At 40.0% G+C, this 14,133-nt stretch overlaps 1 protein-coding gene across 1 annotated transcript in view; it reads left to right on the top strand.

Moving 5' to 3' along the window:
- LOC138745206 (uncharacterized) overlaps nucleotides 1-11,690 on the top strand; it is a 76,723-nt gene extending 65,033 nt beyond the window's left edge. The window contains exons 4-5 of the mRNA XM_069902267.1: nucleotides 10,279-10,420; nucleotides 10,833-11,690. Of these exons, the coding sequence (XP_069758368.1) occupies nucleotides 10,279-10,420; nucleotides 10,833-11,115 (425 nt within the window). The 3' untranslated portion in view covers nucleotides 11,116-11,690. The remainder of the gene's footprint in view (nucleotides 1-10,278; nucleotides 10,421-10,832) is intronic.
- Nucleotides 11,691-14,133: the final 2,443 nt, after the last annotated feature.

Here is a 14,133-nt window from a genome sequence, read left to right as displayed (position 1 = left end):
AGAAACTCCTGCTGGTAGAAGCCATTTCCTATTTTAAACAGGCCCAATGTCATTACCCAAGCAGATATTGTTTCGAGCCCAAAGGATCCCAAAACCAGTAGCAATAGACATTCACCCAGACAAGTGGTTTTTAAAACAAGTTATTTTTAATCAAATTTAAACATGAAAATAGAATGAAATTTTAATTTAACTCTATACTTAACTAACCCAAATTAACCCCCTTCTAATTCTTAGTGCACATGTTTGTAATGTGTATAAATTTAAGAAAAGTTCTTTGGTTCACATTTCAATCTCACTTCTCCTTCTTCCAAGTTCTCTGGATGCATGGAAATCTTCTGCTGTGCACAGAATTGAACATGTACAAACTTCACCAGGTTTTGGTGCTTGAAAGGTAAATGTTTACCAATCAGGACGGTTCTTGTAGGGTTTTTAGAGAGAGATTTGTTGTTCCAGGATTTCCAAAACTGAGGTACCACCATTATTCACCTCAATGTCTCGCTGATGAAACTTGCCCCGTCAGGGTTTTCCAGATGGTAACTTCTTTCTTCTCGCTACCACAGAGTTCATTGCTCACAACAGAACTAATTTCTTCTGCTCAAGCTGCTATATAAACAAAACCCAGGAGTGATTTTCCTCAAAGCACCCCGCAGAAAGGTACTTTAAGTCATCCGGCTCCATTTCCAAACAATGGTCATTCATTTTATGACATCAGTTCGATAAACACCTACTTGTGAATGTGAATAACATTCTCCAGAGATCTTCAATATTTCTTCAGTCTTTCAAATAAGATCTGTTTTAAAATGTGTGTGTGTATTTATGTAACCTACACTCAATCTTACCAAAATCCCAAATATTACCAACTTCTCCAAATATATTTATCCATTACAATAACATAAAGAGCATTTAAGAGACTCTTCGACAGGCATACATGGGTGAAATAAAAACAGGGTTGAAGCGGGCGCACAGTACGGTATTACGAACTGCCACCGTCAGTGCACAGATTTATCTCACACATCGTGGGCTAACAGTGCTGGGAGGCAAAGTACAGTGAGTGGATCAGATGAAGGCCCCTGCCTAAAGGCGTGGGGCACTCATGGCTCGTAGCCTTAACCTGCTGATCCTGTGGACCGGCAGGTATTCACTAACGAGCTAATTTACAGGCAGGGAACAAAAGGTCTGTGTATGTCTGCAATAAAGCAGTATTGAGTTGACTACCTTTGTATGTGTTTGCCTTTATTTAGTAGCATCTACCTTCTTGGGACCTTCCCAAGATCGTGTTATATGGCGAGCTCTCCACTGGCCACCGTGACAGAGGAGCACCAAAGAAAAGGTACAAGGACTGCCTAAAGAAATCTCTTGGTGCCTGCCACATTGACCACCGCCAGTGGGCTGATATCGCCTCAAACCGTGCATCTTGGCGCCTCACAGTTTGACGGGCAGCAACCTCCTTTGAAGAAGACCGCAGAGCCCATCTCACTGACAAAAGGCAAAGGAGGAAAAACCTAACACCCAACCCCAACCAACCAATTTTCCCCTGCAGCCGCTGCAACCGTGTCTGCCTGTCCCGCATCGGACTTGTCAGCCACAAACGAGCCTGCAGCTGACGTGGACTTTTTACCCCCTCCATAAATCTTCGTCCGCAAAGCCAAGCAAAAGAAAAGAAGTAGCATCTACCATAGTAGCTGCTACAGTGTATTATTCTTTTGTTAGGAATATCTAGATCAACACAACATCGTGGGCCAAAGGGCTTGTACCGTGCTGTAATATTCTGTTATTTCTGTTATTGCTTGACTTTGAATATCTGTTGTAAGCTGTGTGAGACTTCAATAATGTAGCAAATGTGCACCTCAACATTGCGGTCAGGAGTTTGTATCTCCTGGTTGACTTGAGCTTTTCTCATTTTTACTCAATGCTTTATAGTTCTGGTCAGTAAGAAAAGAAATATTGTGCATGTTGAGTATGTCATTATGATTGAAAGTAACACTGGAAAAGAGTCAGTAACACCAAGGTAAATAGCACCCTGTAGTGGCTGGTGCAGTTTCCTGATGGGCAGAAGTTATCTCTCAGTGGCTACAGTGATGTGAAAATGTGGGTAAATTATTTTGCATATGATTTATACATGGAAAAATTAGTTGTTGTTTGTTCCAGTTTCAGGTAGGTGTGGTCGCAAAGTGGGTAAGGATAGAAAATATTGGGGATCAACAACTGGGGTTGCATTTGATGGCGTGGAAGTCGATATGGATGCTCAGAATAAGGCTAATCTGATTAGGCAAGCCACTGGCTCTTATACTTCCACCAGTGAATTGAGAATTGAATTTTGAGTCATTTACGGTGGGTAACTTCAAAGTCTGTTGATTGTAAGACTAAATTAAGAGCCCTTTTGCCCCTGGCTGTGCTGAAAGATTGTTTTGTTTATAACTAATTCTTTCTGAGAGGGAGAATAGACTGAAGCTACTTTCCTACTCATTGTTGATATATTTTGCAGTAATATCTTTCAAATAATTACGGACTCCTAATTACCACATGCAATCCCCAGTCACTTTATCATTTCTGCCACCTACGACACGCTGGAGTCACATCTTCCCCTCCCCCTTTCTGCTTTTACCAGGGACTGCTTTCATCCTGTCATTCTGGTTTGCTAATCTCTCTCCACACATTCCTCCCTGTCCTAGGTCACCACCCTTCCCACCACCCCTGCCCACCACCCTTCCCCTCCCCAGGTTTCACTCTCACTCCTGTTGATTCACCCAGTTCCCCTTGTATTCTCTCTTCCAAACCAGATGACTTATGAATGTGGGCAGAGAAATGGCAGATGAAGTTTAATCTGGACAAGTGTCTTGCACTTTGAGAGAACTTGTCATACTGTTGCAAAGAGGGATCTTGGGGTCCAAGCGCGAGCTCCTTGAAAGAGGCAACACAAGTGGAGGGTGTTAAAGAAAGTATTCTTCATTGAGCAGGGCATGAAGTATAAATGTGGTTAGGCCACATTTCGAGTGTTTTCTGCATTTCTAGTTGCTGCATGACAAAAGGAGTTTATCAGGGGGTTGCTTGGTTTAGAGCATTGGGTCTAAGGAGAGGTTGGACAAATTTGGAGTATTTGAGGCTGAGAGATGACCTGGTTGAAATTTATCCAATTATTTTAGTCCTGGAGAAGGTAGATTTCTTCTTCCCCCACCCCTGTGGGAGATGTAAAAATACTACAATACCTATATTGAACATGAGAGAGGAAAAGGAGAGAAGTGAGACAGGGTTTTGCACAGTGCGTTGGGGGTTTGGCACACGCTGCCAAGATAATGGTGAAATCACCACGATTTAAGAGGCATTTGGTTGGGCACATGAACAAGAGGGAATGGGTGATGTGTTTGGACCATGTGCTGACAGATGGGATTAATTTAAATGAGCATCATGGTCACCACAGATATTGTTCACCAAATGGCCTATTCCTGGGCTGCTCTGTTGGGTGATGATTCATCTCTTTTCAAGGATAGTTGCCGATGGGCAGTAAACTTGTCACAGAAGCCTAACTCCAATGAATGTATTTAGAACATTTCCATGAGTTAATTCCCAGTAGAAACACCATTTTATCATTCAAGATGTGTAGCCACAGCAATAATGCAAAGTTTGAAGGCCATCATCACTGAATCCATTTTAATCAGCCTTCACCTTGTACAATGTTCAGTTGAGACAAGAAAATCAAAATGGAACTTTTAACCTCTAGGAAAGATGAGTAATCCTCTGTACCACAGAATTATTGCTGAAAAAATATTTGGAAAATTTTGTGAATTCAGCTTCCAAAGAGGGGATGAAGAGGAACCACAACAAGATTTTAAAAGATTAAACCCAGAACATTTATTAGAAGATGTTCATCACAATAAACATGTTCAGGTTCAGTAATGATCGATTCTGGAATGGCATGTGGCCGTAATAAAAGGAATGCAGGATAGATATATTCCAAGGAAAAAGAAATTAATGATTTAGATTGTGGTTTAAATGGTTTTGTGGCCAAATTTGCGGAGGTCACCAAGATAGGGGACAGAGTGGGAAGTGTAGAAACCGTAAAGATGCAGAAGGGTATAAACAGATTAGGAAACTGGGCAAAATGATGGCAGATGAGATTTAACACCGAGAAATGTACAGTTGTACATTTTGGCAGTGGAAATAAACAGGAAGCATACTATTTGGATGGGATGAAAATTCAGATCTTGGATGTGCAAAGGGACCTGGCTGTCCTTGTGCAAGGAAAACTAAAAGTTAATGACCAGGTGAAATTGGTCATGAAGAAAGTGAATGCTATGTTGGCATTCATTTCAAGAGGTATGGTGTACAAGAGTAAAGAGGTGTTAATGAGGCTCTATGGGGCACTGGTGAGAGCTCATTTCGAGTACCAGGTGCAGTTTTGGGCCCCCTATCTGAGAAAGGATGTGATGTTGTTGGAGAGGGTGCAGAGGAGAATGACTAGGATGATTCCCAGAATGCAAAGGATAACGTACGAGGAGTGTGTGACAGCTCTTGGGTTGTATTCATTGGAGTACAGGAAATTAAAGAAGAAATCTCAAGGAGGCATTTTGTATTTTGAAAGGTTTAGATAGGGTGGATGCGGGTAAGATGTTTCCCTTGGTAGGTGAATCGAGGATAAGAAAATGAGAGGTTATCCATATAAAATAGAGATTGGGAGTAACTTCTTTAACCAGAGGGTCATGGATCTGTGGAACTCACTGCCTGTTACAGCAGTGGAAGACAGTTCACTGGGAGTATTTAAACAAGAAATAGACAAGTATCTCGTAGTGAGAGCATGAAGGGATATATGGAAAAGTCTAGAAATTGGAAGGAGTGTCGAGTAGCTTAGTGTTTACGGAGCAGACTCAATGGGCTTGGTGGCCTGGTCTGTTCCTTTGTCTTGGAAGCTTGTTCTCATTTGAGAGAGATTATTGAAGGCAACTGGGAAAATGGAAAAATACTCGGCAGTTGTTAGAGTAGGTTATTAGTTTGGCATATCTCTGTAAAATTCCAAACCTGTCTGTCACTTTGGATCAGTGCCGGTCCCACCAACCCCTGAAGAACATGGACTTTCTAATATGTCATGTGTTCTTTCAGCTACAAATAATTCTCTTAATCATACATGGCCAGAGGTCACTCACATTTCATATCAGTCTTGCAATCATTTTGGGTGTGTTTTCAGTTGTAAATGTGGCAAATTCCATTTTGGGAGTGGATTTCTTGTCACATCTTTCAGTGATGTATTTGAAAAAACGTTGTGTGGACTGCAGCTCTCGAATGCAAGTGAGCTGCATTTGTTGTCCTTCCAATGCCATCTGCTGCCTGACAAGCCTTCAACCTGACTCCTGCCCTTTCCGAGCCTTGCTCAAGTGATTCGTGATCCCATTGTAATAGTGTACGGACATGCAATAAGCCACCATATAAAGGCAGGGTCTGAGACGCAGGCTCGTAAAACCCCCAGATTATCTTAAAATTGCAAGATTGGATTGGCAAGAGTTGGGCGTAGCCCACAGATCTGACAGCTGCTGGGCTTCACGGTTGCATATGGTTCTGAAAAATACTAGGGATTGGCGGCCTTGCAGAGATGATCGTCCCCTGAACAATTCCACCGTGCCTGACTGAAACAATATTCCAAATTTAGAAGACTTCTCAGCAAACCTCCTTGGCAAATGTGCATTTGCCAAAATAGATCTAGAAAGTGCTTACTATTAGATTCCATTTGAGTCTTCGGATGTCACGAAGACAGCAGTGATGGTTCCGTTCGGCATGTTTGAATTTCTGAGAATACCATTCGGTCTATGGAATGCAGCTCAGACATTCCAGTGGTTCATGGACCATGAACTCACTGGCCTTGGGTTTTTTTGGTGCTTGTGTTGATCGAGGAGATTCTGGTTGTAAGTGTGGATGAAGAGGAGCACAAGAGCCACCTTATCTCATTGTTTCCGAGGCTTGAGGAATGTGGCATCGTGATCAATCCCAGGAAAGTGTTTCTGGTGTTTCTGATCTTGTATTTTTGGGAGCTCGAGTTATGCCACATGGTATTTTGCCGGATGAATGGAAAGTGCATGAAATTGAGAATTTCCTCCCCCATTACATTTGGCCAGTTGTGATGGTTTTAGGTATGAGGAATTTTTATTACTGTTCCCTGGTGAATGTCGCAGCATCTCTATGACCTCTTGCTGAACAACTCAAAGGATATGATGTCTGCTTCAAAAAGACATTATCTTTGGGAGATGCTTTTTTTCCAGCCAAGCGGTCACCGGCTCAGGCAAAGTATAGTACATGTGGGCAAGAACTCTTAGCTATCTATCTCGCAGTGAAACGTTTCTGTTTTAAAAAATATATATTTATAGTTTTGTATACAGTTCAATATAATAATAGAATCATATCCAAATGATACGTTCAATGATCAAAATAGAATAAAAAATAAATGGTTGTACTGTACATAAAAGTGAGAAGAGAGAAAAAGTATAAAAGAAAAAAATACAGATCTAGGTGCAAAGCTCCTGTGATAACTATTCCCTCCCAAAAGGAAAGGCCGGAAATTTGATATAGTAGAATTAAACCAACATGATAAGGTTCAACCATTAAGATTAAAGAAAAGTGGTGGTGGGGTGGGGAAGTGAAAACATTAGATATCAAAACACATATCTAAATATGGTTTGCATATTTTGATGTATGTATCATAACCATTTCTAATATAAAACATCAATTTTGCTAAGGGAATACAATTTTGCATTTCCCCACAATCAATTTTAAGATGGGATTCAGATTTCCATGGATTTGCTTTTCAACTCCTGGCCACTGCAAATGTGACTTTAAAAAATACTTAATTGGTATTTTGAGAACTTGAATTAGGCTTCTAAATCATTTACATTTCCCAAAAGTAAAAGCTCAGGTGTTGATGGGAAACATGATTATAATTTGTTCCAAAAAATTGCTCACATCTTTCCAAAATGATGTCACCTTGAGACATAACCAGAGAGAATCTATAAACGTACCAATTTCTGTGCCACATCTAAAACATAAATTTGAAAAATTTGGAATAAATTAATTGATGTGGCATTAAGTATAATCGATGAATAAGTTTATAATTAACTTATCTATTGAAAACATTAATTACTGTCCCAACAAATGTCAGACCAGCAAAATGGGTCAATTTCAGTTGTCAAATCCAATTTCCATCTTTTTATTTATTCAAGTCTGGATTTGGAGATACCTCTTGAAGTAGAAGATACAATTTGGAAATAAGTTTATTTGTAATTCCCTCATGAATCCCAATCTCCAAATCAATATTTCAACTTTTTATTGGAAGGTCATCCTTTGACCATTTGTACAGACCACCAGCCTCTTTTGCATACTGCAAGTAGAAGCACACATCTCCACTTGCCCAGAGAGATTCAGCACTTGGACTTCATCCTACAATTTTCATTGGACACACAACACATCTGAGTAAAGGCGAATGCTGTGGCTGGTGCCCTATCCAGGTGTGACATTACATTCAACTACTGCCATTGATTTCACTGCCATGGTTCATCCTGTGAAACCAGATCAACTCTAGTCTCCTTCTTCAAGATGTGACCCTGGATGAATTGGGTGAAGAGTTGGTCTGTGATTTTTTTTCCCCAACAGAAAGGACTATGCCATTTGTGTGGGCGGCTATGAGGCAGGAGATTTCTCTTCACAATCTATCTCTTCCTGGTAGAAGAGCATCAATCAAACTGGTTAAGGAACATCTTACCTGGCTTCATGTTAAACAGAATGTTGGATTATGGGCAAGGACTCACTTGCTGGATCAACGCCCGAAAGTCTCCAGGCACATGAAATTCAAGCTGGGGGAATTTGTTGTTTTGGATTCCCATGTCCAGCATGTGCACCTTGTGGCTTGGAAGGTCCACTTCCGTCATCTCGGCAATGTACTTATCTGATCACGTTTGAGGACAGGACAACCAGGTGGCAGGATGGAATTCCTATCATCGGCATCTCTGCAGAGACAATTGTTTGGGCTTTCATGGATCATTGGATTCCATTTTTTGGTGTTCTGGGCACTATTACAACAGATTGAGGGGTTCAGTTCGAGTCAGCATTGGTTTGAGTTCTCACAGAGCCTCTGGGCACTACATGAATTACGGCTAAGTATTTCAGGCTAACAGCCTTTTGAGCACTTCCATCGTTGGGTGGGGGGGGGGCTCTGGATTTTTCCCACTGTTCAAAAAGTATGGGGGGGTGGTTGAAGGTGAATTGGGAGGCACAGGCTTGTGGGCCTAAAGGGTCTGTTACTGTGCTGTAACTCATCTTAAAGTATCGCATTGACTCTGATATGTTACTAATGTAAATCTTGGTAGTAATGGTGTGTATGATTCTGCTTTGTCTTGATCACTGCGGCTATTGGCCTCGCCTCTCATGTGGAACCCTATAACTTGTGTGTTTTGGAATTACCTTGTTGTGAGGAGTATATCTGAATGAATAGCTTCACTAATTACTCACCATGTTCATGTTTAAAGTCCATCTATCCTTGTCTGCCAAGTCTGCACTGGGAAATTGTAAATGTTACTCCACTCTTTAAGAAGGAAGAGAGGCAAAAGACTGTAAATTTTAGACCATGTCTTCACATAAAAAAAATTATTATGAAAATTATGTTATCTTTTCCAAACAAATACAAGCTTTCTTTATGCCAACGATTCATATTTAAATCCACATAATTTATCCACGTAATAACAATACATTCACTAGCCAATACTAATGTGAACCGAATAAATTCAATTTGAGATTTATCCATTCTTAAACCCATTGTTAAAGTTGTAATATACACTATTTAAAAAAAGCAGTGGATCTAACATTAAAGTAGTCTCTCATAAATCCGCCTTAAACTCTTTAATTTTTTTCTCCAAAAAGACTTACTTTATCACACAACCAGACAGAATTGAAAAAAAAAGTACCAATTTGAGTCCCACAATGAATACACAAATCTGAATGACTAAATCCATATCTATTTAACTTTTCCGGCTTTTAATACAGCTGATGTTGAAAATTATAGTCCACCAAATTTAGTCACACTATCTTCACACATAGTAGTCCATCCTTCCTCAGATAATTTTAAGGTTAAATCTTTGATTTATCTAAATCCAGTTTAGCCATTTTCTCTTGCAACAAAGAATACATTTCTGAAATAAATCCCTTTCTGCCCCATTTACAATTACATTTTTAAATTTAGTTAACTTAGGCATCTTCAATTCCTGCCAAAAATTCTTCACTACTGGAGCACATACTTTAAAATATGCAAAGAAAGAATTTAATGGTACCTCAAATTTTCCTCAAGCCTATCAAAAGAAAGAAATATCCCATCTTCAAAACAATCTGCAAACACTTGAATACCTTTCAAATGGCAAATCTTTAAATATTGAGATTATTCATCAAGAAGGATATGAATTTATCCTGATATAATGGAATTTATAATGAAACCTTATCTCCAGTTCCTATTTCCTGATTTCTTTTATTCCAAATATCACTTAAGTGTCATAATACTGGCACATTATAATAATGCAAAGGATGAGGAGTCCATCAAAATATACATTGATGTATAATAGAATGAGAAATCTGTGCAAATGCCTCTTTAGCCCAGCGAGGAGATTGATTAACATCTAACATCATATTAATAAATTTTAACTGATAATTAACTAATAGTTTAATAAATAATTCTGAAAATGAGACCATTGTAGTCTCGAAAGCATATTTTCCTGTCAATGTTTGCAATAATACTCTAGTCAATATACTTTTCTATAAAAATATTCTGATTGCTGCATAACTCTTTAAAAAAATATGTTTGGAAGTGAACATAGAATTGATTGAAAAAGATATGAATACAAGGAAAAATATTCATTTTAACACAATTCACATGTGTCATTTATGTCAGAGGAAGACCTTTTCATTTAATTAAATCAGCTTTAATTTTTGTCTTTAGTAAAACATAGTTCAACGTACACAAATATTGATAAGACGCATCAAACAATAGCCATAAATATTTAATTTTCTTAGTCCATCTAAGCTGTGTAATCTGTTTACCAGCAGTATAATCTTCCTCTGTAATTGATAATATGTACCTCTTATCCCAATTAACCTTATAAGCAGACATTTTTCCATATTGTACCAAACAGGTTTGCAGATGTCATAATGATTGCTGAGGATTTGTTAAATATATTGGTACATCATCTGCAAACAAATGAATCTTACATTCCTCTTCATTTATTTTAATCCCACTAATTTTATCATTTTATCTTTTAGCCTGGGCTACCGGTTCTATCACCAATGTCGACAAAGGACAACATTGCCTTGTGGAGCGTGTTAAATTAAACATATCTGAAATTTGTCCATTCGTCACCATACTCGCCAAAGGATTTTTATACAAGGCTTTAACCCAAAAAAGGTAAAAAAGGTCCAAACTTAAACCTTTCAAATATTTTAAATAAAAAGTACCTTTCAACTTGATCAAAGGCTTTTTCCGCATCTAATACCACTATCACTGATTGATTCAAACAACGTCAACAGTCAAGCAATATTTTCAGAAGAAAATATATTCTTAATGAAACCTGCTAGATCAACGTATTAAACGTGTCAAATACTTTGCAAGTCTATTAGCTACTATCTTATAATCTACATTTAAAAAATAAATTGGTCGATATGAGACAACTTTGAATGGGGGTCTCTTTTTCCCCAAGCCTATTCCTATTGGGCATCTCAGCTACTTCCTTGCACATTTGCTCTTCTAGTTCCCTCTTCCCATTTGGCGGCCTATAATATACCCTTATAATAATAACCTCACCCTTCTTATATTTTAGTTTTACCCACACTGCCTCCCTCGAAGAGCAGTTCAGTCAAAGAAGGATGAAGACGCTGACGGGCGGCAAAAATGGTGTTTTTACCATCGCCATTGTGGGAAAAATGCCCATAAATGTGTCCTGCCACGTACCTATTACAGAAGAAAGGCAGGAAACGAAAAACCAGCTTCTATTATTGGCCTCGGCAGCTGGTACAAGAACGGGCCTATTTTATCTTCAAGACGACACGTTTCTTGTAGACACAAGTGCTGAGGTCCGTTTGCTCCCACCCAACCTATTTTGAAATATAAACCACATCAATAACAATACCTGGCTCTTCAAACAGCAAATGGGATGATAATTCCCTGCTTTGGCACATGACGGGTCATGTTTGGGATAGGAGGTGTGACATTCCATTGGAATTGCGTATTGGCTTCCATTGCACAACCCATTATGGGTGCAAATTTTTTAAAGTCCCATGACTTGCTAGTAGACGTGAATTGGAGGAAATTGGTTCATGCTACCACTTTTCAAACATACCCACTAGTCTGCAGCAAAGGGAGAGTTTCCCATCTCGGGGTCCAGACCCTGCACAAAGATGCCTACGCTGTCCTGCTCAATGAATTTCCCGGTATTATCTCTCCGAATTTCAATACCTCCAAAACAGTACATCGAGGGCCATTGCCAACATCTCACATTCTTTAGCCGACATTGATGGCCATTGGAGATGAAATATCGTGCATTGTATCAAGGCACACGGCACTTCTGATTTGTTTTGGAGAGTCGGCATTTCACTGTGTTCACAGACCACCAGCCACTCGTTTTTGCCTTCAGCAAAATAACGGATCCATGGTCAGCAAGACAGCGGGTTAGTTTCTGGTGACGGTTCTGGGGGGGGGGGGGGATGTAGCAGTTGTCTTGTGGGCCGAGTGGGCAAGGTTCTTTGGCAGGTGCGTGAATTCATAAGACAGACAGCTGGGAACTCATTCATTTAATTGACTGACCACGCGTGGTGCTGTGTGCTGAGGAATGGCACATTGATCTATGGATTCTCCTGCTGAAAGGCGTGGGACACTCTCAGGGCTTAATTTAAACCTGTGGTCCTGTGGATTGGCAGCAAACTCATAATTATGTTCCACCTTGACCCATGGAGCCCGGGACATGCAGTAAATTAAAGAAGCCTGTAAAGTCTGAATAAAGCAGTCTTGTGTTGACTAGCCTGGTGTGTGTGTGGTGTGTGTGTGTGTGTGTGTGTTGCTTTAGTAGCTCTATCGAAGTAGCCGCTAAATACATAAATATTTGGGGTGATTATCGCACTTACAGGATACTTTTCATCCATCTCACAGCCTGTGGGAAGAAGCTATTCCCCAGCCTGGCAGTCCTGATTTTGATGATGGACGTGGTTAAAGATGCTGTACACTGCACGGAAATGGTCTTTTTACTGTTCCTTGAGCCCTATTTGAACAACACTCCCAGTAAATGTCATCTACAGAAGGAAGGGACACCCCAGTGATCCTCACAACTCTTTGCATCATTCCTGACTGATGCTTTACAGCTACTAGACCATCCAAAGGTGTAGCCAGACAGGAGACTCAACTGCGCTCCTGTAAAATCTCAGGATGAGAGGCGTTGGCCTTGACCTCCTCAGCCTCCTTGGGAAGTGTAGGCCCTTCCTGACCAATAAGGAGGAGTGATTGTTTGGTGTAGTAATACGTGTGCTGTGTGGATAAGAATTTTATGTGATTGTATTGACTATTCTTGCTCTTTAACAATCTTTAGTGGATAGAAGTAGTCATTGTACTTTAGGATGTACAATCATGTACAGATTGTCTTTAAATAGCCATTTGGCCCAGATGTCTATTCAGTCCAAGAATACGTTCGATCACAGGCAGATTTTGAACAATAACCTCATTCATTCTGCAACAACTGCCACTTAATTTTGCCAGTTGTTCAAAGGTAAACTATATGGAGAAAACACCACTGTCAAGTCTTCTGCCTTCAAGGAGTAAATATATTGAAATGGGCAATAGATCAAGAGATGGAAACAGTGAAATCAGACAGAGGTGAGTGGCGACTTAAATTAGAAACATTTGTGTTCACAGATCCACAGAGCCCAGGTGTTTAGCAGAGTGTTCACCCAGTCTGTATTTGATCTTGCAGATATCGAGGTCAACTGAGTCATCCAAATGTAGGAAATTAGGATGGATGGGGTTCATGTGAAACTCTGCCTCAACTGGAAGGTCTGATTGTGGCCTTGGATGGAGGTGAGAGGAGATGTAGGGACAAGTTTGGCAATTTCTGTAGTTCCAATGGGGAGTGCATCAGGTGGTGGTGGGTGGAGAGGGTAGTGCCGTCGAGGGAGTCACAGAAAGACGTGCACCTGTGAAAAGAGGATATGAGTGGAGCAGGTTAGATGTTGCAGGTTAGAGGATGGTGCTGAAGTTGGAAGTGTTAAAAGATAATGTGTCAGATGTGGCAGCTGTTGGGTAGTAAGTGAGAAACCTGTGAGATTCTGTCCTTGTAGTGCCGAAGAGGAGGTGGGGTAAGGGCAGAAAGAGAATTGGAGATATAGGTGCAGGCTTTTTCAATGACAGTAAGGGGGAATCTGCATTTATTGAAGAAACAAGACATTTTGGGTGTCCTGGAGTAGAAGACCTCATCTTGGGACTGTTACAGGCCCAGAGGACCCCAAAACCTCGCAGCAATAGAAAATCACCAAGACAAATGGATACTTAAACAAATGAAATTTTTATTTTTTTTAAACAAAAAAACAATCAACCTTAAACTTATCACTATTAATGTAACTCCTAATTCTAAATGCAGGTGTATTTAAAGTGTATAAAGTGCTTGACACTTTGACACTCCTACAAATTCACTGGTGTCTATCAATTCTTATGCTATGCACAGAATTCAACATTTATGACTTTTCACCAAGATCTGGTGCTTAAAAGTAAATGTTTACCCTCCAGGAAGGCCCTTGTTGGTTTCAGAGAGGGATTTCTTGTTCATTGGACACACAAAACTGATTCCCTCTGATCAGTCACTTTGGTGACTTGCCAAAGAAACTTTCACTATCAGGGTTTTCCAAATAATAACCTCTTCTGCAGGACACCATTGAGTTCCTTTTGTTTCAGTTGAAACACCATTTCTAGCCAGCCATTTCCTCTTGTATGTAGAACAAGGTTTTTCAACAGGCTGAACTGAGAACTCACAACCCGTCTTCAAAATCGGGTTTCAACAAGATGCCAGTTTGCATCTTTATCTTTTAGAAAAAAGCCTATTTGGTGACTCTTCTCTGCTTGCAAAAGCACATGACCTTCTT

The sequence above is a fragment of the Narcine bancroftii genome, chromosome 11, assembly GCF_036971445.1.
Source record: "Narcine bancroftii isolate sNarBan1 chromosome 11, sNarBan1.hap1, whole genome shotgun sequence".
Lineage (NCBI taxonomy): Eukaryota > Metazoa > Chordata > Chondrichthyes > Torpediniformes > Narcinidae > Narcine > Narcine bancroftii.
This window is presented reverse-complemented; position numbering and strand designations above follow the sequence as displayed.